This window comes from Buceros rhinoceros, unplaced genomic scaffold, assembly GCF_000710305.1.
Source record: "Buceros rhinoceros silvestris isolate BGI_N320 unplaced genomic scaffold, ASM71030v1 scaffold9119, whole genome shotgun sequence".
NCBI classification, from domain to species: domain Eukaryota; kingdom Metazoa; phylum Chordata; class Aves; order Bucerotiformes; family Bucerotidae; genus Buceros; species Buceros rhinoceros.
In genome coordinates, this window is record NW_010430944.1 from 194,819 (window position 1) to 220,511 (window position 25,693).

At 40.9% G+C, this 25,693-nt stretch overlaps 1 protein-coding gene across 1 annotated transcript in view; it reads left to right on the plus strand.

Moving 5' to 3' along the window:
* ABCB11 (ATP-binding cassette, sub-family B (MDR/TAP), member 11) overlaps positions 1-25,693 on the plus strand; it is a 46,255-nt gene that overhangs the window by 14,550 nt on the left and 6,012 nt on the right. The window contains exons 9-22 of the mRNA XM_010143225.1: positions 189-313; positions 1,055-1,229; positions 4,730-4,843; positions 6,840-6,950; positions 7,845-7,970; positions 8,784-8,987; positions 10,238-10,408; positions 10,683-10,884; positions 12,223-12,298; positions 13,219-13,354; positions 14,891-15,052; positions 21,176-21,280; positions 21,380-21,541; positions 23,662-23,865. Of these exons, the coding sequence (XP_010141527.1) occupies positions 189-313; positions 1,055-1,229; positions 4,730-4,843; positions 6,840-6,950; positions 7,845-7,970; positions 8,784-8,987; positions 10,238-10,408; positions 10,683-10,884; positions 12,223-12,298; positions 13,219-13,354; positions 14,891-15,052; positions 21,176-21,280; positions 21,380-21,541; positions 23,662-23,865 (2,073 nt within the window). The remainder of the gene's footprint in view (positions 1-188; positions 314-1,054; positions 1,230-4,729; positions 4,844-6,839; positions 6,951-7,844; positions 7,971-8,783; positions 8,988-10,237; positions 10,409-10,682; positions 10,885-12,222; positions 12,299-13,218; positions 13,355-14,890; positions 15,053-21,175; positions 21,281-21,379; positions 21,542-23,661; positions 23,866-25,693) is intronic.

Genomic DNA, 25,693 nt, shown 5'->3' on the forward strand with positions numbered 1-25,693 from the left:
GTATACGCCCTACTACTCAAAGACAGAATGTCTTCGAGTGTGCAGTGTGCCTAACGAAAGCTTGCTCAGAGTAGAGGAGGTGACCTCATGCAGAGCAGACAATGCAGCGTGACAGCCAGCACTGCTTGCTGCTGTCCTTGTCTGCACCTATAGTTCAGGTGTAACCAGCACTTCTTATGCTTTTATAGGCTGTGGCAAAACTAACAGGCCGAGAGTTAAAGGCTTATGCAAAAGCTGGAGCTGTGGCTGACGAAGTGCTCTCATCCATTAGAACAGTGGCTGCTTTTGGTGGCGAGAAGAAAGAAGTTGAAAGGTTTGTTTGGACAAATTGTAAGGTCTCTGATTTTCTTTTCCAGTAGCAACGTAATGCTGTAATGCACTTCAAAGTCATGGCCATTAGTTTCTAAATTCTACCACAATGACCATTTGTTAGCTTTGAGAATTATATGCATGTGCGTTACAGAAATGGAGGTTTCAAATAACATTACATATGCAAAACCTGTTTCATAATTCAGTCAATCAGTGAAGTAAACTAGCAATACCATCTTCAAGTCATTTCCACTTGTAGGAACACACTGGCAAATATTCCCCTAATCATTATCTGATATATCACTTTGGCAGCACATCTGAAAACTTTGGGTGCTTTCAAGCTAAGTGAGAGAACTAGTTCCAGCAAGACATACTGATTCGATAATGCTAAGTTGCACATTTATCTTAAATTCGTGACTGCAGGACATACGCTGAAGCGTTGGCCAAATTCTCAAACTCTGTGTCACTCTGCTAAAACCTCAAACCCCACAGTGAGGTGTCTGCAGTGAATGTGGTTTTTCTTGTGCTTATTACAGTAGAACATACAAGGATTTAATGATCTGGGAGCATTGCTGGTTTCAGCACGGTCTCTTACTTCAGAGTGAGGGATATCAACCTTATGTGGACCCTCTGTTAACTGTAGCACAACCAGTCTTTGAAGATGCCTCATTTTGTTGGTCTTTGCTTGTTTTGAATTTTCTATCACGTTAATTTCATCTCCTTTTATTTTGCTCTCTTTTTACAGATATGATAAGAATCTGGTGTTTGCCCAGCACTGGGGCATTCGAAAAGGAATAATAATGGGATTATTCACTGGTTACATGTGGCTTATAATTTTCCTGTGTTATGCATTAGCCTTTTGGTATGGCTCTAAACTTGTCCTTGAGGAAGAAGAGTATTCAGCTGGCACTCTTCTGCAGGTACCTGTTTTAGCTTGACGCAACTTTTCTGGACTGTTTCTTAAAACATTTATTCTGGAACACATATTTGGAGTATTCTGGTATCTGGTGGGTCAGTATTAACAAACACTTTATGTGTCTTTTAAAGATCATTACTCAGTACATATATAAAAGTATATGACACAATTGGATAAGATTTAAAAAAAAAATGAAGATTTGAAATGCTGCCTGCTGTGATCAGAATAATGCTTTCATTTGAGAGCCTGCTACACAAACTGACAGAGGCCTGAAACTAGCTTTCCCATTTTGTGGGTCAGCATGTGGGTTCTGGGATATAGGCTTTTCTGAAGAACTTAGTTTGTGATCGAAAAACCCCATCGTGGTAAAGGGAAACCTACCCTAACCTCTCTCTCATAAACAGTTCCTGTTCCTTTGAACCATCATTTCCTTTTGCTAATTCCCCACCCAGCTCTGTAAGTAACAAAGAACATGTAAACATGCATGCTGATAAAAACACACATGGCTGTGGCTCTTGCAGCGTATACAAAAAACATACTAAGCCACACAGCACTCGTGCATCCAGTCCTACACAGTAGATGCTTTACACACTGATGGCCTAAACGCAGTAAAACCCTTGGTAACTCCGGAGTGTTCTGATGAGACGTCTGTTTCTGCTTCTCCTCTATCCGTTGCACACCATGAGACCTCCTAACCATCAGCAGCACATAGTACAAAACTTCCTGCTAAATGGCACTTGGTAGACTACACTGAGAACACAATAAAATTGAGTGATTTCCCTCGCAGGAAATCATTTGCAACTGCTCTTGCCATGAGTACTTGATACAAGGTAGTGCTGTGAAAAAACAAAAAGTGAACAATTTTTTGCTTTGTGCATGATAACTATAGTTCAGTGCGTCCAAATGACGACTGGCAAACAGCGGGGAGCTACCCTGTAACTGTCAATGGAGTGACTCTCCCTTACGCTTCCTGTCATCTCAGTTTCCGCTCACCTTTCTTGTACTTCGTATTTTCTACCATGCACTCCTAGTCTGGCAGAGGGGAGAAGGGGAAGACTTGTCAATACAAAACATTTAAATATGCTTTTCCTGGTCTCTGAAGAACTGTCATGCACCAGCCATGCTGCATTGAGATATACTAAGCATTGTCTTCCCTTCTTCTACCAGATGTGCAGAACCTGCTCCCTCATGTTCATGATGGATTCTGTTATGCAAATAACCTACTTGCATTGGGACTTATTCACAAGAAAATTAGTTTGTAGTAAAGCTGAGTATGAACTTCTGGTATGATTTATACATCGCAGTGTAGGTGTTTGCAGAGCACAGTATGTGTACAGTAGATTCTTCCACTTTAGCTATGGGGTTATTCCTGGTAATCACCACTACAGTGCAAGGGAGAACCGAGTCCTGTGTACTCCTATTCCTTTCTCAACAGTAGTGTTTCCTTATACACTTTGCCCATCTATCCTGGCTAATGGCTGTGTTGTATTCAAAAGGCTAGCTGAGTCCTTGATTGATGGGCCAAAAACCTACACCAAAGACATCGTACAGACACCTATAACCTGTTCTGCCAAACCACCTCTGCAAAAAAAAAATTAAGAAAGAATAAAGTGGAGTAAATTCTGGGGGGGGGGAGGGGCTGGGGTGAAATGTTGATTCTGACAGGCACACCCTGGTATATTAGTGCTGAGAAGAATAAACTATACTTAAAGTATAATGCAGCTCCTTGTTGTAAGAACAGATAATGCTTTTGCAAGTGCGTGGCATATAAGTGGTAAACAAGCTTTTCTTTTGTTGTTCACCATCTTCCTGTGTCCTGTTCTTTGAAGGCCCTGTCCCTTATCAGAATTGCCAACACTTGCAGCCTTAGATGGTTCCTGTCTACGCTTAAGAACCTTAATAAAAATCCCTTCATAGGAAATGAAACATTAGCAGCTCTTAGGAAATTTTGAACAAATCTTTTTGGCCTTTTCTGTTTACGTGCTTGTCACAGAGGCATCCACAAACCAGACAGCAGCAGCTATCTGAAAAACGTGGATTTAGTGCAAACAAATTTGCCTGGCACTCCGACTGTACAGGTTGGGATGTCAGTTGGGAATTATTACTGCACAACAAATTTATGAACACTAAGGAATTTGCTCTAAGGAAGAATGACCCAAAATGTGCACAGTTCACTGATAAAAGGGAGAATCTCTCACCTGGTGATACCAAGGGGGTTGTTTACCAACGCCAGGGTAAGGTCACTCATTCCCAGGGAGGTACACTTGGCCAGCGTCCTGACTCGAGGTGGGTGTCCTGGGAATTATCCTTGGCCAACGTCCCGACTCGAGGGGAGCCTCCAACTGCACAACCTGCTGCTCCAAGGAGAACCAACTCAAAAGTGGTTCCCCGGCAGGGGTCTGTTTATACCCTGGTTGAGTGTTGCTGTGGTCACTTTCAGGAAACACAGATGTGATGCTGTTAATGGAACCTCAACTCCAAGGCACCAGTAGCCCCGGGGGTACCTCCTGATGCTTATCAGGTGCTGCTGCAAGGCCTGTCTTGTGCAAGCTCTGTGCAAGCAGGCGGGGGGATTGCACTGCCACAGTGCTTCAGCTTCACTTGCTTCTGATCTGCAAGGCTAGATTCAAAGGCTGAATTCCTGAGGTGTCCTCTGGTATTTGGTAGTCTGTCCAGCTGCCTTTATCATCTGTTGGTCCTTCCAGGAAGAGTGGATGCTGTGGCCCCTTTTCTCTCATGTTGTCCAAGGCTTACACCAAAAGGGGATCCTGGGGCTTTCAGAAGAGGGTCACTAGTGAGTAACTCTTCCCTTTGGTTCTTGGAAAAGGACTTTAAACAGTGAGCGCATTGGGTATGTGCTACCTGCAAAAACTGTCCACCTGCACTGATAGAATAGTCTCACCTCAAAGAGTGGTTTATCCAGTATTGGTAGCAACCCTTACAGTTAATTTCTGCGTGAGATGGAGAAAAAGTACTCTCTGTAGCTGGTACCTGCTCCAGAAGCAAGTTTTGTGAGTACTGGATGAGACAGGAACAGCAATATACGAAGATTGTAATACAGTATTTTAAGCTTCTTTCTGGTTTTGAATTGTTCTAGCCTCTCATCTGCTAACTGGTAAAAGATACCTCCAAAACAATCTACCTCCCACCAATGTTCAGTTCCAGTGCTTGTTTCAAGTCACGGGCACCCAGTCAAATTGAGGTGGCTTAAAAATACATCAGTGGCACCTCAGTAAACATTTGGGTACACATGTTTTTAGGCCAGGGCAAATATGAGTTGATTCACTTCATCCTGGAATGAAACTTGTGAAAGACAGTGAAAATCTCTTCTAAGATGCACTTATTTGCTATCTTGTGGGCTAATTATGCTCATATAGTAAATCACTGCAGCTCGGCTGATGCACGAGAAGTCACTAAGCCACTGTAGTTTGATTTGCCTGTCTAAACTCTAAATTGTAATAAAAATGTAACGCCATATTTTGTTAATTTCTTTTTCCACTTCAGGTTTTCTTTGGTATTTTAGTAGGAGCTTTAAATCTTGGCCAGGCATCTCCTTGTCTGGAAGCCTTTGCCACAGGCCGTGGGGCTGCAGCAAACATTTTTGAAACAATAGATCAAGTAAGTAATGCATTTCTGAGCTGTGTCACCTTATAGTGGGAAAATAACTAAATAAGCTTGAAGAGGTAGTAGTTTTATCTACTGTGTAAAATGATGTAAAATGAGTGCAATTAAAGAAAAATTGACTGTGCAATAGAAATGTCCAGTGATGTGCACACAGGCTCAGAGAGGACGTTGAACAAATTTCTTAAGTGGCCTGTTTCTGAAAAATGAAGTTTTACCTCAGCTCCTACCTTTCCCATTTTTCCTTGCATACAATAATTGATCAGTGCTGGCCCACGGTAAAGGTATAGGCAGGCAGTAACAGACACCTCGCAGCCAAACTTGCAGCAAGCTCCCAGCTTCCAGATGGCATCCAAAGATGTGGCTCTACTGGCATTAGTGGCAAAGGAGACTTCTGTCACCTGTCCCAGAGCTATCCTGAGTTACAGTGGGACAAAATGAGCACAGGCAGTGGTCATCCAGCACCCATAAATGTAAATCACAAAATTATCTACATAGATAGAGATTTGAAATAACGTTGTGTGAGAAAGTCTGAGAGCCGCTGGCATTTATTGATGAGGATTCCTTTCTATAGCTGTATAAATTTAGTGGTTGGCAAAATAATGCTGATTTCTTAGCATTGTGTATTATCTCTGGTCATTGACAAGTTTTACTGAGCTAAAAGCCGTGTAAAGACATTAAAATGCTGCTTGTCTCTTACAGAACACATAAGGGTATATAAAGAAGGCTGGAGGGGCTGTGGTCATCCTAATGAACTTTTTAGTAACCCTTCAGTGTGCTGTAATGATGGTAACACATAAGCCTTATAAATGCACTTCATAAGCTAAAGCTCTAAGGTAAACTGAAAAAGAGTTGAATAAGGGAATTGGTTAGTTAGAGAAATATTTGAAAAGCACAAAGAGTTGCAACAGTAAGAATTAATCACAAAATTCAAGATAAGGCTGAGTCAGATAACTTTAGGGTAAAAAAAGCAAAGTGAGATCTCAACTGTCTAGAGAAAGGGTGACAAAATTAGATCCATCTGCTTGCCTCATTTGTAGATTTGTGATTAGACAGTAGAAGCACAGCTTTGCCCCTGATATAGACCTTTTTCTGGCTCTAAACTTATAGCCATGCCGAGGTTCCCATTTGCAGGATCAGTTCTTCATAGCTTAGTATCTGAATTTAAGTAAGATATATTTCTAAAGAAGAATCAATATTTCAGCTGTTCTTAACACTTAGAACATAAACATTTCTTGTATTAAAATTCCGTTCAGTCTGTTAGGGTACATTAAAAAATCATGCATGTTTCATTTATAAAATATTAGTGTTGCTATAGTTGTAATGCATTCTCTGTACTCCATGCTTCAAAAATCTATCCTTAGAAAATTTGATTTCTTTGGGATTCCTCAAATTTCTTTTAGTTCTCTGCTCATGTCTAGCAGTCCACAATATCCAAGACCTGGCCAAAAGTATGTGAGACCCAAAGCACTTCACGGAAAACTTCAAATCAGGATTCCAGCTCTTAGGACTGGGTGTGCAAGGATGGATGTTCTAAATGCAAAATGCTGAAGTGTGCAGAGTTTCAGCAATGAATGGGTTGTTCATTGCTGTAGGAAAATGTTTATATGAGCGAAGTAGTGCCATCATATTCCTGAGGAGCTGGCTAGATTAAGTTAGTCGAAATGCCTCACTCAGCCATCTATTCTGTTCCAGCAAAACCTAGCTGAGTGGTTGACTGTGCTAACTGCAGTAAGCTGCAAATGAGAAGAGGGTGCAATCATCTTGTCACTGGTGTATAGTATGCACAACTCCCCCATCACTTTGGCCTTCAATTTCATGTCCCTTTCTCTGGGGGACAGACCTCCCTGGGGCAGAGCCTGCTGTGGGCTCAGTGAAGCCAAGTGCTGTTCGAAGAGAAGCTCCATGGCTTCGTATGGTATTGGGAATATTTATCTACTGCAGCAGTTTCCTGTTTAACAGCAAATAAATAACACAATAAATTCTGTCATAGAAACCCTCCATTGACTGCATGTCAGAAGATGGCTACAAGCTGGATAAAGTACGAGGTGAAATTGAATTTCGTAATGTAACATTCCATTATCCCTCCAGACCAGATGTAAAGGTAATCATTCATCATCCATCCTCCAAACACGATTACTGTAAATCAAACTATCCTGGTTCTGTGAGCAACTCCCAGATTTTCAGTAGTTTGTTTACCAGAAGCCCAGACCCTCTGTTGAAAAGCAGAATGAATAGTTCTTCTACTAAAGGCTTCTTCTACTTACCGTTCTGCTAATTTTACCATCCTGACGTGTCCTTGCTGCTCTAATTTCAGACAAATTCACCTCCATATGGCTTCTCTTACAATCATTTATGCACTTGTGTCAACATGTGCTAGCACAGGACACAAAGTAATAAGCTGAATAATAAGCAAGTAATAAGCAAGAATATTTTATAAAACTCTTCCATTAGCCTGGGGATGTACCATGTGATCCATTAAAATGCTCGGAAAAGGAACAGGAGCATGGGCTCTATACACCATTATTTCTCTACTACTGTGTTTGAATTGACAAATTCTCCTTGGAAAAGTATCTTAGTGGACAAGCAAATGACTTCTATTTCTTCTAAAGACAGAAACATATGAAGTAGCAGATTTTTCTATCACTATTATTGATATTTATGCTTGAACAGGCATTCATAACGTGTACGGTGTTCTTTAAAGGGGATTTATTGCCAAGTTCTCCAAGAGTATTAACTTAACCAGTTCTTGATGAAAAACAGGAACAAAGAAAGATCAAAATCTGCCTGCCTCTCATGGAAAACAGTGCTTTGCATTTACAAACTCTTCAAACAATGTAAAAATATTTGTCTGTCTTTTTCCTCTTTCTTCATAATATTTTTATGAATTTTGTAAAACTGTTTTGAATCTCCATTTTAAAACACAGAATGTACTCACGTGGTTGTATGACTGCGAGAGAATTAGAATGGATAGATTTTATTTTTATTTTCTCTTCAGATTTTGGATAACCTTAATATAGTTATTAAAGCAGGAGAGACAACAGCATTTGTTGGAGCTAGTGGAGCTGGAAAAAGTACAACGATGCAGCTCATCCAGCGTTTCTATGACCCCACTGATGGCATGGTGAGTGTACCAGCCTAGAATGTGTTTCTCTAGCCTTAGGGACTTGAAAGAATGACATGGGTTTTTTTCCAAGGCGGGAAGGAAGATTCCTAACTTTATTTTTTCTTTCTCCCTCCCTCCCTTTCTTCCTCCTCTTTCTCCCTCCCTCTTTCTTCTTTTCTTCCTTTCTTTTTTTCAAATGAGCAAAATATCCTCTTGCACATTTCAGGGGAATGCTGAATGGTCTTATTAAAAATAATTACTGAAAAACTTTTAGGAGAAAATAAAAATGCAGTGCTAAATCTGAGTAAAAATTATACCTATAGATACCAAAATTCAGGAGTGACAAATCATTTTCCATTCTGGAAAACACAGTATTGAATGTTTAATCATTATCCCATAATATTTCTTTATGCATTTACCATTTAATGGTAACAGATTGGCTAAGAATATGGATTACATCCATTAACAGTGTCATTCTATTTATGTATTCCTAGCTGGCACAAATCATGACCTGTGTTTGAATGTATAAAAGACAAAGAACCAATTTATTGTAAACATATAATCATAATTTTCATAATTACTTTCCACCTGGTTTTATTTCTGAAGCCAAGCAAAAATAGATATCGGGAAATGAAATCAAAGAACATGACTCCTAGGCCCAAGAACTAGCGTATACTACTGCATCGCATTATGTTTGAAAGTTGGTTTTTACACTGGTCAAGGAAACACAGCATCACAGTCCCTCCATTTCCATTGTGTCTTTGTCTCTGAACTGGAGGGGAGAACGTCCCTGACTTTTTTTCTTTTTTTCTTTTGTCCATGATTCTGTAGATTACCCTCGATGGCCATGACATTCGTTCCCTTAATATCCAGTGGCTACGTTCTCAGATTGGTATTGTTGAACAAGAGCCAGTGCTATTCGCCACCACAATCGCAGAGAACATTCGCTATGGCTGGGATGAGGCTACCATGGAAGACATAATCAAAGCAGCCAAACAGGCCAATGCTTACAATTTCATCATGGACTTACCACAGGTATGCTGTGCCTTGGAAAATGTTTGGCAGACTCTGATGAAAAAATAGAGAATCCTTTTGTCCCTCCCCTCCATCCAGCCATTTGTGCTCAGGTGGAAGGGCAGAAGATTAATATAAATAGTAAGCAGCGACCTTTCCTTTGACTAGAGTTGATTAGGTCTACTACGTGTACATCACCGAGTTTAAAAAAAAAAAAAAAACACCAGACTGAGAAGAGTTAGTTCCTCAGGAATCTTATGCACAACATTCAATAACATGGTAATAATCATAGCGTGATTTTAAAGGAAGTCTTTTCCATGCTATGTAGATCTGTTTCTGCTCCAGCTTTTAAATTTAAAGCCCAGACTCTCACTAGCCAGCAGATGTTTTTGAGCAGTCAATACTGATCCTCACTACCTCATCTCCTTGTATGAGCTCTGTAAGTTAGCTGGAGGTCCCCTCTTCCCTGGTGCCTTCCTTTAGGGTAACAAGGCTTTGATTGGTCCTATGGTATCCTCCTTACAAAGCCCGTGTTTGATAGTACAGAGCTGTTTACTTTTCTACAATGTTATTTTACCAAATAGCTTCTCAAAGGGATGTGTTACAACAGTGAACTTGATTGACAGGTTCTATGTACCATTGACTAATACCATACACATTTTTATCCTCCATCTGCGCATTTCCAGGCTTCCAGGAAATTGTTCATAAAAAGGCTGTGTAAAGGCCCCTCTTTATTTCCTGGAAATGAAGGAATAAACAAGATTTGGCTCTAGGTGAATATAATTATCCTGATTCTTGAGATGCTAGTCTTTATGTGTTTATTTAATTCCTGAACCTAATGCCACCGGAGTACGATGTCCATGAATCACAGACACAGTGTTTATGAGTCACAGGCCACCAGCAGACAAGTTCAGCTCTGTAGAAAGTTTGCTGGTGAGTAATATGATGGAGACTGGGCAGCTCTGTCCTCTTCTTTTCAGCTTTTGCTCTTATAGTAGTAGTTTTTGAAACCAGAACATTTCACCTTTTTATCACATACTTTTGGCTTAGGATTGGACATGCCAGTTCAGACAAAATAATGTTCATTATGAAGGAAGTTACTTCAGCTCTCCTTTGAATCTGGTGCACTAACAATGTCTTTGTCTTTCAAAACCAGTAATTTTTTAAAGTCTCCTACAGGATGAATCTGAGACATTTTATCAATCTCTTCACCAGAAGCTTAATAGAACCATTTAATATCTGTTTCATTTTCATTTTTTTCCTTCACCTAGCAATTTGACACTCATGTTGGAGAGGGTGGAAGCCAGATGAGTGGAGGTCAAAAACAGAGGATAGCTATTGCTCGAGCTCTTGTGAGAAACCCGAAAATCCTGCTACTAGATATGGCTACGTCAGCACTTGATAACGAAAGTGAAGCTACTGTCCAAGAAGCACTTCATAAGGTTTGCTACAGCATAACATAAATCAGAGTTAAAAGGGCAGGAATTATTTTTAACGCACTCTGCAGAGGGTGCTGCTGAATTGCAACATAGGAGTGAAAAGCTTTTCTTAATAGTTGTTTCACGTGCACGGGTAGAATCTGTGGGCTGTGGCTAGAGTTCAAGTCAAAGTCAGCTGAAACCACTAGAAAGACTCCTGTTATTTGCCCAAACTATAGCAGGGGTTCCAAGCATTTATGTTTGCTGTCCTGGGAATGGGGCTGTTGTTCCCTGTCAGGCTCGCCTCGGACGCACAGCAATCTCGATAGCCCACCGTCTGTCAGCCATCAAAGCTGCCGATGTCATCATTGGGTTTGAGCATGGAAGGGCTGTGGAGAGAGGAACTCATGAGGAACTCTTGAAGAGGAAAGGGGTTTATTTCATGTTGGTGACCTTGCAAAGCAAAGGAGACACGGCACTTAATAGAGAAGAAACAGAAAGTAAGTGTTTTGTTTTCTTTTATAAAATGATGTAAAATTCTACAGAATGCAGATATTTATTTATCTATTTATTTCTTTCTTTTAGTGAGGGCAGGTTGATTCTTCTTTTTTCTTCTGCCTTCATCGCTGAATTTTAGCATTCATAGAAGTAATACATTGATATCGCTGGTCTTCCTAATATAGATCTGCCCTGAAACATTAATAGCGACCCGTAATACCCGTCATTTTATATCTCAGTTTAATGCTGACAGTTCAGTCCTGCTGCATTTGAAATGCAATCAAATTACAGATAATGATGAAACCACCCTATTTGTTTTACTAGAAGCAGATTTGTATCAAAGCTTCTGGAAATGGATGTCTAATAGAATGATCTGTTGTATTTTTGTGAAGCATCATGCCTTGGATATGAATATTTAAAAGAAGAGAGCAATTACAGTGCTAAAATAGGGAAACGGCCTTTAGCAGTCACATCCCAAGTGAGATGCTCCTTGGGTTAATATTCAGTTAACTTCATCATCTCAAATACAAATATAAAACTTGTAGTACGTGTAGGTTGAGTAGCAAGGTTGTATTGCATTCTTCGCCTTCTACAAAGTATTCCAGTGGAGACACTGTGCTTTTTTGCAGAGCCAGAGTGGACTTTTTAGGAATGGTGTGGCAAACAGGACCAGCATAGGGACATCCCCCCCCCCTCCCCCCCCCAGCTATACTGGGCACTGAAGATTACGGAACTCCCCCCCCCCCCCCCCCCCCAGCTATACTGGGCACTGGTGAGGCCGCGCCTCGAATACTGGGTTCAGTTTTATGCCCTTGAAGTGCTGGAGTGTGTCCAGACGAGGGCGATGAAGCTGGTAAAGGGTCTGGAGTGCAAATCTTAGGAGGAGTGGCTGAGAGAACTGGGGATGTTTAGCCTGGAGAAAAGGAAGCTGAGGGGCAATCCTGTTGCTCTCTACAACTACCTGAAAGGAGGTTGTAGCGAGGTGGAAGTCAGTCTCTTCTCCCAGGTAACAACAGACAGGAAGAGAAAAAACAGCCTCAAGTTGCACCAGGGGAGGTTTAGGTTGGACGTTAGGAAAAATTTCTTCCCCCAAAGGGTTGCCAAGCACTAGAATGGGCTGCCTACCCTATAGTGGTGGAGTTGCCATCCCTGCCATCCCTGGAGGGAGTTAAAAGATTTGTAAATGTGGTGCTGAGGGTCATGGTTTAGTGGTGATTTGGCAGTGTGGGGTTAACAGTTGGACTTGATTTTAAAGGTTTCTTCCAACATAAACGATTCTGTGATTCTGTATTCAATTTTAGCACATACTGAAGAACTCTATATACTATATTTTACAGCAGCAGAAAACAACGTGGTTGAGCCAAACCTTGAGACGGTCCAGTCATTCACCAGAGGAAGCTATCAGGCCAGTTTGCGGTGAGACTTAAAAATTATTGTAAATCTTGATATACTTCCAGATCTCTAGACTTTGTCCCATTGTTCCAAAATCTTAATAGTGCTAATGAATCACTTCTCTGTGTGTTGTGAAAAAGACGGTGGCAGGGCTGCAAGCTTTTTACTAAGACATAGTTCACTTGGAAAGCAATAGCTTGGGTAATACATTACTGATTGAAGGCCCATGGATAAACAACAAGACTCGTAATTTTACTCCACTTTCTATCCATAGTACCTATCTCCAATTCTGGTCTACTGTGTTAATGTTTCAGTTTTGACATTACTACCATACAGCCATATGTTTTTATTACCTAATGCACTTTCAGTCCAGTCATTTGAAAAGTTACTTACTCTGCAATTACTTGAGAAATCAATGCAGGGTACAAGGACATTTCTATAATGGCTTCTACCTGATGGAAGTTAAAGCATTTCACAAGCCAGACTGTCTCTCAGCTAGACAGGCAAGCCCATGTCAGACATATACAAATGAATAGGTCCTCTCCTCTTGAGGAACAGAGGTGGATTATTTCAGCATCCTGTTTTCCTGGATTACATTACATGATAGTGATAACAGTGAATTGACTGGGTGTCTTAACAGCCTGTGTAAATATAGTAGGATACCTCACAATTTTCCGTAACAAATACACAATTCAGGGTACATATAAGACAACGTCTGAGTGGTTGGGGTAGAATTTGATTTTGAAAAGTATTTGTCCCTATTGTGGGATATTTGCTTCTCAAGAAATTGAGAGAACATAGAAAAAGAAAGAAAAAGTCTGTGGGATTCCTATGATTTGCTTCAGTGAATTCTGATTTTGCTGGTATCAGAACTGCACCTTCTTTATAAGCAAGTATTGTGTTGCTGAGCTGTGAAGAACAGACCATTTTTGTCCTCTTCATAGAGCTTCACTTCGGCAACGCTCCAGATCTCAACTATCTAACGTGGTCCCTGACCCTCCATTATCCATTACAAGAGATCATGCAGAGTCTATGAACAGTATGCCTTCTTATGGAGAAGACGATGGACAAGCAAAAAAGGTCAGGTCCAATAGCTTGTTATTAAATTTTCAACCAAGCAGGTTATTACTTGGTAATGATAACCTGCAGATATGTGCCTCTGTTACAGCACTTGTAGGCAGATATATATTCTTGGTTGATTCTTAAACAAAACCTCTGCTTCTGTTCTTATCGTCTGTGTAAACCATAGGCTGCCTTTTGATGACTATTATGCTTATTGGTCCGTATAAAATTTCTAGCGGAGCATGATCTGTTGGTAAATGGATGTATGGTGTAGATTAAGTTGAAAAAGACGTATTCATAAAAGCTGAATTAACTGACAAACCCCAAAATGCTCAGTTTGTGAAATATATTAGTCACTCAGTGGTACAAATGACACCATATCTTGTTCAATAAAGAATTTTTGTCTCAGAATCATCTGGAGACTTGAGTAAAGAGAGACCCTCACTACAACCTAAGGCAGAGTTCTTTCACTGACAGGGTCCTTGTGCAACCAACTGGCATAGAAAAGAAGACAGCATGCCTTAAAATCATGCAGAATATGTAGCAATACACACAGTGGGTTTCCACCATGCCTGTGAAGCTCCATGCACCAATTTGCATGGCTACGTTGTCCAGCACAGAGAACAGCAGTTAGAAGTCACAGTTCATGCTATTGTTAAGCCTTTTCTGTGGGTAAATAGAAGGCTTTAGTGCTGCCATCACACTGGCAGTAGCTCAGAAGGAAGGGAAAAACAAGATGCTTCCAACCATTCACCCTTGCACCTTTTCAGCAGATAGTTCTTCACTGTGTGTTTTGTCTGAGCATTTCCAGCCATATGAACTGAGGGAATTAAGCAGGGCTCAGCAGACTGAATGTCACAAAATCCTGCACAAATCAAACTGCAGGATAAGTTATAATGTGATGGTGAACATTCTGCTCCTACTGGGAATAATCATGGGAATTCAGCATAGAGTTGGAGGATGTTTCAGAGAAGGGAGACATAATTAGGATGTATAAAGCCTGAATCCAGCTATTACTCTGAGATCGCCCTTGTTTTAATTATATAGCATACCCGTTAATTTGATGCACAGTCTGATGACTGTGTGTTAACCCACAATACTTTAAAATACTATTTAAGAAGATTCCATGGGTGACACAAAAAGGTGCTTGTGAGGAAGAAGTTTAAGTTTTGGCACTGGGTATTTCATCACATCTCATCTGGAGGCAGAAAAAACAGAACAGCCTGAATTTCAGTGGCAGAAAATCCTAAATTGGTCATAATTAACCTCTTCAGTTGGAATCAGCAGAGCTGCACAAGGCATGAATCTTTCTTTTTCTCCAGGGACATTAAAGGTAGTCATTTATGTAACCCTCTCGTGACTCCCTAGCCCTACAAAAATGCTCCAGACAGCATGCAAGACCCATCATTGCCCGTTCCTCTACGAAGCTAGAGCAGCTGTTTAGGCACTAGATGGCCATTTTACAGACCAGGCTAACTATTTTATCTCACTGTCAGAGGGACATTATCACTGGGGGAATGCATTTACTTCATAAATCCAACCTGGTTTTTTTAGGAATCTGTTGCTGTGGAGGAAGACGTCAAGCCTGTACCCTTTACCAGAATTCTGAAATACAACGTTTCTGAATGGCCATACATGTTGCTTGGATCTTTGGCAGCAGCTGTGAATGGAGCAGTCAGTCCACTCTATGCTTTATTATTCAGTCAGATTCTTGGGGTATGTTATACTAATATTTTAAAGTGTATTTTAGCTCTGAAGCAGAGAGGAGTGAATATATGATGCAGAACCTGACATGTTTGGGGCAAATCTTTCGATCTCATCAAGTGAACGAGGTTAACCTTCTTGTCTATAAATAATTATTCAGTAGAGATATTTATATCACTGTCGTCATGCTATTATTTGAGCTTTTTGAAGAGGTAGGCTCATTAGCATTTGTCATATGTCCTTCATTATCTCTCTTGTTCACTTTCAGAAACTGTCAAGTTTGGGTTTCTATACTTGCGTACAGTTTATTTTAGATGAGACAAGATGTACCTCATGTGCAGATACAGTAGAGAGAGAAACATGCAGAGGTCCTTCCCTGCAGAATTTTTTTCTACAGACTTGGCCAAGCCTTTGAGAAAGCTGTGGATCAGATGAAAAAAAAAAAAAACCCAAACCAAACAACCTTGACTTTCTTGTTCATATATTTAAGGTAACTCTTTGCTCTCTGCTCCCTGCAGAATGCTACAGGAGATGTAGATAATTGTAATATGGTTCATAGCTGCCAGCAAAAAATAGACTTGCATCAACAAGTTTGGAAGACAACCAGGAAATGGGAATAGGCTTCAAACCTTGGTATTCACTAAAGGATGCATTACCATTGAAATCCACAAACTCTCTTGAAACTTTTCAAGAGTTCAGCCGTGACTGTTTTGTCCTTCAAAAACTTGCTGTAATAGAAAGAGGATGCTTCTCCTTTTGTAAAACAGTTTTTTGAGGAAACATTTCCCAAGTTAGTGGGAAACTGGAGGGCTGCTTGAAGAAATTCAGTGCTAGTTAATGCCTATCAAAGTGTCCTAAATTTTCAAGAATTAGGAAGATAGAGAAAACCCCTCTGCTGATACAGTTTCTTATTGGATAAAGAAGGACATATTTACTGGAAAGAAAATGGAAATGCCTCTATAATTTTGTGGTTTGAGTAGCTGTTGCAGGAGAAAATATTGACGTGGTTGTGATTAGGCAGCAATCTCAGCTTTACTAATGGCGAGGACGTGAGAAGTAGAATAAAAGGTGGGGTTTGTAGCAGCACTTAATCACTAACCAACTGAAAATTAACAAGGTGAGCTGGTCACCTTAGTTACAGGTTTGATGATGACAAGATTCACACTTCTGCAGGATATCCTTTATATATATGCGTGTACGTGTATCTCCTTTATATATATATATGCATAGACACAACCACAAAACAGACGCACAGACGCAGACAGTTATTTGGATCCAGTGAAACATACACCCACCCACACTCGTGTTAGAGAGGTGGACGAGAGAGGCCAGACTGTAGTTAAAATTTCCTTCCCAAGTTTAGAGCGAATACAAAGCTCTGGCAGTCTCAGCAGATGATAATTGACTTTCGAGAAGCCTGACTTTGAGCTGGCCTTTTCACACACTTTGTACCTGAGAGGTGTCCTGACCCAGGGGAGATGCTGGACTCCGCCTGCTGTGATCCAGGAGAGCTCACAAGGTCTCTCTCTGGGATCACTATTTGAACCCAGGACAATAGGGTCCGAGATGATTGACTTTGGTCATATAATTTCCCACTCTAGCCCACCTCAGGTGTTGAAATATTCTGATATTTTCTGCCAGTTGCGCAGGCCCAGATCTTGTTGATTGCCGATGTTTGGTATCGCTCCCCCGTTGGCCTCGACTCAAGTACAGCTGTACCAGGATATCAGGCGATGACCATATCCCAGGTGATGGGGAGAACAGGACAAGGCTGGGAAAGCAGAGCCCAGTGCACTGAGGAGGTGCCTTAGTGTTCTGTTTTGCTGACTGTTGCAATCCACTTACCCTCGGCTGGTTTGTGGCCTAGGGAGAAAGAAATCAGGTGTGGGGGAGAAAGAAACCACCTCAGGTCTCAAGTGGGCTTTGAGTGACAGAAGGACTATACCACCACAGTACCACCTGAGATAGCATAAAACTTGTGCTGTGATTCCCATTTACTTGTTTAGGTCACGGTAAGTACACATGTGCACAAAGAATATGTGACCTAAAGGGCTGACGCTCTTTAGAAGCTGGAGGTCTAAACCCTTCAGGCAGGAAAGATTGAACGGATGGGTGCCCCAGCATTTGTGCTACTGATTAGAAAAGGGTTGAGAAAATGTTCCTAATAGCAGTGCCAGCAATCTGCCCAAAGAAAGAATGACTTTTCACCGTTTGGGTTTTTTGGGGGTTGTTTTGGCTTAGACAATTCTTTCTGGGAATTACTCAGGATTTTGAATCACTTATTTGCATCTTGATGATTGCTAGCTAGGGAAGGCAGAGCAAAAGACATTCCAGTCCCTGTTGATCCACTTAGTGGCTCCTGGCCAATGTGCTTGGCCTTTTAGCCATAAGTGTGCCATCTCCAACATTTTTTGAGTGTCTAGACCTCATGCCAAGGACTGTGATTTTCACTAGACAGCAGGTGAGACACTGCTGTTGCATTCTGCAACGAATCTAACCTTTGATTCCTTTTAAGAGAGGTTTTCTAGACGCTGGGTTTTCTAGACGCTGCTGTCATCCTGCAAGATAAAAATGCCTTCATTGCCAAGGATGACTTCCTTCTCTTGAAGGTCTCAGTCCATCAAAGAAGAGAGGCTGCAAGGAAAAAAAAAAAAAGCCGTAATGAACGTGAGCAAAGTCCAGCATCTGTGTTTCATTATTCATAAGTTTAAAGCATTTCTGCTTGGTGCCAAGGCAGGCAGGCAGATGGAATACGCATCCGCTTTCCAAGCTGTCTGAATATCTGCAATGATGTTGTGACAGACTCGTGGGCTTGTACTCTGGGACCAATATGCTGGGGAAGTGAACGGAAAAGTCCCCACAGCTATGAAATGAAAGGATAAATTTTACAGAGTCTGCCTTGAAGGTTCTCAGATATTAATCGCAAAAAGTGAATGAAGAACTGGGTAATTCTGGACATGTCTTCTGATCAGTTCAGAAGTGTACCTTTGGAACCAATTTCTCAGGAGTTTCTTCCTAGTATGCATTGGTTCCCATTGTGGAACTGTCTCAGAGTATGAGAAATGGACCCTTTCCAGTGAAACTCCAGTGGAAGCTGTGCTCTGACTGCTATTGAGCATGTAGCCCATGGGCCCAGATAAAAGATAGTCCTTACTAAAACTGCTGAAACTTAGATAACCTGAACCTTATCAACAACTGTTTCCTTTTATAGACTTGATGCTACTGTCCATGCTACATTACTATAATCATTATTGTTATTTTCTAAAATCAGGAAGATAGGTCAAAAACATAGCTGAGCATGTTAGGATGGCTGCAGCATGGGATAGTTCGATTTCACAGGACAGATTTGCAAGGGGAAAAACAATCCTCTGTTTGCAACACAGAGATCTCTTCCCAACAAATGTTATCTACATTTCCTTCCATAGCACTACAGAGTGCTGTTGCTCTCAGTTTAGGGAGAGCATAAATGTGTAATTCTGCCCATTACTGTGCTTGAGCCGGGATGTTCCTTGAATTTAGAGCTTCCACTAGGAATCCCAATGACCAATAACTGATTTCACCAGAAACCCTCAAGGTATCTTGCAGACATTGCAAGAGTCTTTATCTAGGAGCAATGGAGAGCCTGGCCACAGGAACTGGGAAGGCCTTTCATAGCATAATTCCTGCATAAGGGAAAGCAGGGGAACCACTTTGAATGTGGGTGATATGGACAGACCATTAAAGCAAAGGCTCACAGCATTCTCCCTTTTCATGAGCACCTTTCATAAGCATGGATTTGGATCCAGCCTCCCTCAAATCAGGAACTATGCTGCCTTTGACTTTCTTGAAATTAAGACTCCTACTTGATCTCACCTACCATCTAGCCATACAGAAGCAATGAACAAAAGTTTATTTATAACAAGCATAAATACTTACAGGGGCTCACTGTAGGTTTCTAGGGCAAATGTTCATCTCTCTTTTCAATGCTCAGTCTTGTATCTGATATTTATTTATTCAACTAGAGAGAAACATTTCAAAGTATGAAAAGAAAAAAATGTTAGGTTCAACACATGTATGGGGCCATTTCAGTGTTTCTGGGTGACTGTGCAGAGCCAGCACCCAAACCACTTGTGAAAAAGCCATCAGCATCTCTGGAGAGTAGTGTTTTTCATGCCAATTCACAACTATGTAAGTATGATCCATCACATACTGTGTTTATCATACTCTTTATTAATTTTACTCATTAGAATTCCTATTCATTTCAACAGAGATTTTGCTGATGTTTTTCACGCAAAAAATTATGGCAGCACTGTAATTAACGTGACATACGTATTAACAAATGTTCACAGTGGTGAGCAGTCAGTTACTCCCCCGGTTATGTTTTAGGCTAGCTATGCGTGTGGCTCTATGAAGTGCACTTTCCCATTCATGGCTAGATATTGCATGCCACAATGATACAGAAAATACCGTCACAGCAATTCTAAAATCCAGAATCCTCATAGGACACAGTTTATGCATGCACTGAGTTCAACTTGTATCTCAGCCAGTCCAAGTGTTTAACTTGAATATTTCCTACAGAAAGAAAAAAACCAAACAAAAAACAGTGGTGTCTTTTCTAGATACCTAAGTTACAAAGGTAGATGAAATCTGCTCACAGCCATTCAATTCAGGGTCAAACAAATGGAATGAATTACAAATGTACAGTGGATTTCATTATGGGGATGGGAACAGCAGCAGACTTTATTATGACAGACTATAATATACCTGGTGATTTTTTTTATTTTAAACAAAGATCAATCTGAGAAATTACTATGCCGTGCTACTGATAAGACAGCATGGTATTGGAACAACTCTTAGCTTGAAACACCAAGTGCCCTTTTGATATTATCATTCTGGATTTTGTAGGATTTATTTTGTTGCCAAGGTACTGATGTACAAAGTTAAAATACTTGAAGTGGAATTCTCACTAGAAAACAGCTATTTCTTTTTCTCAACTCATGCTCCAATTCCTCTCGGTTTCTTTGATGCAAAGCTCACTTTGAACCATAAATAACTTGGCTGACCTTTTAAGACTAGTACTTAAGTTTGTGTTTGTGGAATTTTTATATTTTGCAGCTGTAATGAAAATTCCTTCTTCTCTTTCTACTGTTAAATACTTACCTAGAAGAATTTAAGCTGGGTTTGGTATAAATCAAATGCACCAGTTATTTTTAACTACACCTTTCAGAAAACACATTGAGCGATTAGCTGATAGTAATTTTTACCTGTGAAATCCAATTAGAATTAATTTAAGGTTAGTGGAGAAGTGCAAACATGAGCTGCAGCTTATACCTGCCAGTAGCAGGAGTAGTTTAGCAGCTTCAGGTAGGTTAACTGACCTACATATCAACTGCTCTGACTGAAAGGAATTGCTGACGGATAGCTACTTAGATTTGAACCCCTACTTCAGCAGCAGCCAGTAATGGTGACAGGTATTGAAAAAGACCAGAGATTAAGCACAAGAGATGAAAGGAAAATACCGTGGAGTCTGGAATAGAATGGGGTGGAGGGGCTCTACTTTCAGCACTAATGCTTCTTCTCAAGTACCCAGCAGTAGGCGAATAGCTTGTATCCACACTCCTTCAGTAAAAGACAACAGGTTCCTCTTGAAGCCTCCCTATGGCAATTATAACATCCATCAGTGTTGTGCAAGGAGGGTCATGCTAGGGTATAATTATTTACACAGACTTCATTTTGTATAGCCCAATAAAATTGCAATTGGCATAGATTAGAGAGGAGATAAGGGAGCTGCTGCACCGTAGCTCTGTCGCTATGTTATTTATTTCATTGCTATTCTCTGGTTATCACACTGGATCTTGTTTAGAGTGGGGGGTGATTGATTAACTATAACTAGGCATAGGCAACAAGTCATAGCAATGTGTACAGACACCGGGCATAATAAACTTGTTAACAGGTGTAAGAAGTGTTATGTTGTACTCAGGCTCACCTTAGGAAAAATAAGGAATCAGGCCTTGGCACGGGGCGAGGGAGAGCTCTGTGTTCTGTTTAAGAGTAGGCTTCTGCTCCTGACAGTAGAGAGTCATGAATAAACTTTACACACAGCAAAACTGACACTTCTAATATGATGCGACCCCTTTTTTTTTTTTTTTCCCAAAGACGTTCTCCATTCTTGATGGAGAAGAACAAAGAATCCAGATCAATGGCGTCTGCCTGCTCTTTGTCTTTGTTGGAATTCTTTCATTTTTCACACAGTTCCTACAGGTAATAGCAGTCCAATACGGGTAAATTTTGTTTACAATCCCTTACTCTGTGGGAATCTCTTTCTCTACAATATGTTTATTGTTTTCTGATGTACCCCAGGGATACACCTTTGCCAAGTCTGGTGAGCTGCTTACAAGGCGATTAAGGAAAATTGGTTTCCAGGCTATGCTTGGGCAAGACATTGGTTGGTTTGATGACCGGAAGAACAGCCCTGGTGCTTTGACTACAAGACTTGCAACAGACGCCTCACAGGTCCAAGGGGTAAGACCTGGTAGCTTAAAAATAATTTTACTATAAGCAGTGATTGAAGGCCTATTTTGGCACATTGTCACAGAAATTAACTAGAATGCCACCAGCAAGGTCAGTGTAGATCAGTCCTTGGTCACTCAGTTAAGCTATTTCTACTCTTCACAGACTGTCAGCATGGAGCTATTATCACTGTATTTACCTAAAAGCACAAATAGGGTCACAATTTACTGCCCACTAATCCTGACTCCATTACCAGAACAAGAACACAAAAATCAATAAAATACCAATCATCAGTGGAACGGGAAGGACCATCCAGTGCAAAAGTTTAAATTCCTTCTTTTTTCTGGAGATGAATTAGCTTTTTGCCACAATGCTTAAGTGTTTATTTAGAAAATATGTCAGTCTAGTATTTTAGTGACATTCATTGCTAATCATGTTTTCAGGTTTTCAGCACGGTATTGTGCCTGTTGTGACAGTTTTGATTAAACCGATAGTCCACTTGAAAGCACAGTTTACAGTACTGGCTGGTGCTCCAGCCGGGGAATCAAGCAGACAGTTTCAGTGTGACTTACTGTTTGGGAAGGTGAACCACTGAGTCCATCCGTTGTGTTCCTCAGTGGGTAAGGGTTAAATCGTGCTGAGCTATAGATGTTACCTATCTGAATGGATACTGTGGTAGAAGTGACTCAGATGCCATTTTACTTGCTCCAATGCAAGCAATTTTCTAGAAATTAAGAAGGAAACATAGAGATTTCTTTGTTATAAAAATTGTCCTGTTTCAGCTTGGCTGAAGATGGTAGGTTAGTTTTTAAAAACTAGTGGGGGTTTTAAGAATTTAAAAGGCAAATGAGGCAAGAGGTTCCCAAAACCCTTGTCAGCAATTTTTCCTTTCCTCAGAATAGAGAAACCAGCTGCAAACTTCTTCAGCCTGTACCAGCACATACACATGTTTTAGTTGAAATAATCAAACTTGTAAAACACTAATAGCCTCCTAAGGGACACCTTTGTTCTAAGCACATGTAGAGCAGTGGGGCACAGCCATTCAACCCACAGCTCCAGGGGAAAAAAACAGAGCTACTTGAGCAGCAGTGTCCCCCACCTTTCACAACCTGACACAGAGCTTAGCCAACTGCTGCTATTGCAGAGTGAGCTGAAGGTGAGAAGATGCACACAAGTGTCCAGGGTCTGAAAATGGCTGCTACATCTGCACCAGGAGTAAGAAGTGGACAGTTGGAGTGTGGTGGGTGTTAGACCTGTGGGATCTTAACTGTAAGAGCAGCCCTGTGGCTGCTCCGTTTGGTAGCCTCTGCAGAGCTGGGAGGTGTACCTTCCACCACAGCCAGGCCCAAGGCACCTTGTCCTATTGCTGCAGGTCAGAGGAGGAGGAGATGATACGCATTTTGTGCTGCAAGTTCATATCCTGCAAATGAATTCAATAGAAGATGATCAAAGATACCAAATGTATTTTTTTCCTAATACATAGCAACCCAGTTTCTATCTAGGGCTGCTGTTTACTGCTATGAAGGAAAATAACTTGTGAGTAAATAAATCAAATAGTGGCCTTGAAGTGCATGAGGAAATGAATGCACTCAATACAGGTGATGTCAAAGGTGTATTTTTTTCCTTAGTAAATTTTTCCTCAATAAAGAGACAGGCAGAAATGGAACTTTAGTTCATCCTTTCTCAGTGATGTTTCTTACTGATTTTAGCACAGCTGAGACTGTTAATAGTTAAGCTGCAAAAGGGTTCTGTTTATTATTTAACTCTAGATGGATGAATGTAGAGCTAAGCTGAGTGTTCAGAAGAGTTATTCCTCAGGGAACAAAGGGAACTAATTTCAGTAGATTATCTTTCTCACAATCATTAGAAACAATTTTCTGAGCTCTCAGTGGGAAGTTTGGAAGGTGAAAGGAATATTGGACGTTTGCAGTCCTTCTCTTGGTAAGATTGATTGGAAACAGCATATCCAAAGCGGCTAAACTCCAGTTTAGCTGCAGTCAGCAGCTGTTGGTGCCTTATGATATTTTAATATCATGCAGAGATTTCTGGTGTTTTACAGGAAAATGTTCTTAAAGATTATTGAAGTTACTATCGCAGTACAAGTCAATCACCTCTGTTTCATTTCTTTGCAGGCAACTGGATCGCAGATAGGAATGATTGTCAATTCCCTTACCAACATTGGGGTGGCCTTGATCATTGCTTTCTACTTCAGCTGGAAACTGAGTTTAGTTATACTGTGTTTCCTGCCATTTTTGGCCTTATCTGGAGCTGTTCAGGCTAAAATGCTGACAGGATTTGCCTCTCAGGACAAGAAAGCACTGGAAGCTACTGGACGGGTAATGTTATTTAAAAACTAATTTATATTTGCAGTCACAAGTAGTTGAAAAATCATTTGGGACCATAGTAATGCAAATGCAATGAAACCGGCAATGTTTTACAAATAAGGTGCAATATTTCAGCTTGTCAAACCATTGAAACACCATGGGTAACTCCCTAGCAAAAGTTACCATGGGTAACTGCAAAAGCCCTTGCTGTATGGAATGTGACTGACCGACTTCAAAAGTTATTGGACCTAACTGGTAGACACTGATCTCTCAGCAGTCTTTTACCTTTGTGCGGTTTTATTTAAATACCCATTTGTTGAAGCCCTGTGATCATGCTGTCCTCAGAAAACAGAGGTGCTTGTTCACCTGGAAGCCTCACATCTGAGGATTCAGCACTGAACCACAGATCAGTGTGTGGATTTTAGAGAGAGCAGTTCTTTCACTGGGCCCTGCTAGCTCACCAGCCTCTCCACCAAAGGGTGCCACTAGATTACAGGCATAACTTTATTTTTATGTATGGATTTTAAGGGTGAAAAATCTATCGATTCTAATTTCTCAGCTAGTATATAAATCTTTTTTATTATTATTATTTCTAATTCAGATAAGCATTAATCGTTTCTCTGTTAATTTGTAACAAGAGTCATAGCACTTTCTCATCATACTTTAAGTTTTGCTCCATGGTGAAAACACACCTGTGTGGGTATTAAACCAAGGAGCGTGAAACACGAGGAAGGAAATCTCTTTCCTTGGAAACAATGTGTTCAGTGACTCCTGGCTAAAGCTCTCCTCCACATTACTCCGGCTCCAGTGTCAAGGTTAAAAGCATCCCATGCTCCATTGGCTGAAAGACCCTGCAAACTGCCTCACCTCAAAGGCTGAGAATAGGTTTATGAAGTTTGCACTGGCTGAGCAGACCCCCAGTCCACGCACCACAACACGAAGAGGCTGGGGCCCAAGAGACAGGAAGGCCATTTTCTCACAGGTTCACTCGTATGCAGGTCTGCTGGCTTCGAAACATTCAAACTCCTTTGACTTCACTTCTGGGTCACCAAGTCCTGGCACATGGCTCAGAACCTGATGCTTTTTAAATCTACTTAGTTCAACTGTGCAGAAACTGAACTGCATCAGAAACACAGGGGATTTTGAAGACAGGCAACGTGAGGAAGACTAGTTCAGGTTGCCCCACTCAGGGTAATGCCCGAACCTTCTCCTCTGCTTTAGGCTGCCTTATTTCTAGCATCAGAAAAAGTAAGCTTTACAGGTGCTCTCAAAGCCTCAAATTTTCCTTCTGCAGAGCTACTTTAGCCCATCTTAAAATGACTCTTGCAGAGTTCCCACTCCTCCCAATCCTCCTTCCTACATTAAAGTCCCGCTCACCAAATGCCTTACTCATTCCACCTTCCACCCTGCCCCATCTGAATCCTCCTTCTACCCATCTGAGATCTCAACCATCTTCAGCCTCCTCTTGACCTTACTCTGTGCAGCAAACATATGGACTGGAGCCCTTTGCCCTGTTCTCCTCCGCCTCCTGGTTCCCTCCCATTGCCCTCTGCACTGAGCTCAGCCTGCCAGCCCTCTTTGTGACTTCTCCTGAAGAAGCAAATCTTCAGCTCTCAAATCCCATTTCTGGGTGCGATTTAAAGAAGCATGTCATAATTGGGGGCAGGGAACTTTAAAAATTCATGTTGATTACCATGCAGACTTCTGGAAATTTTGGGTTTTTTTTTTTAATGCACAAAAGGCACAACACGAATTACTATCACTTGGCTTTGGTATAACTAATCAGATGAATACATTTACAGGCCACTGTTGAGTGCTGTTAGGAACAATCTTCAATTCC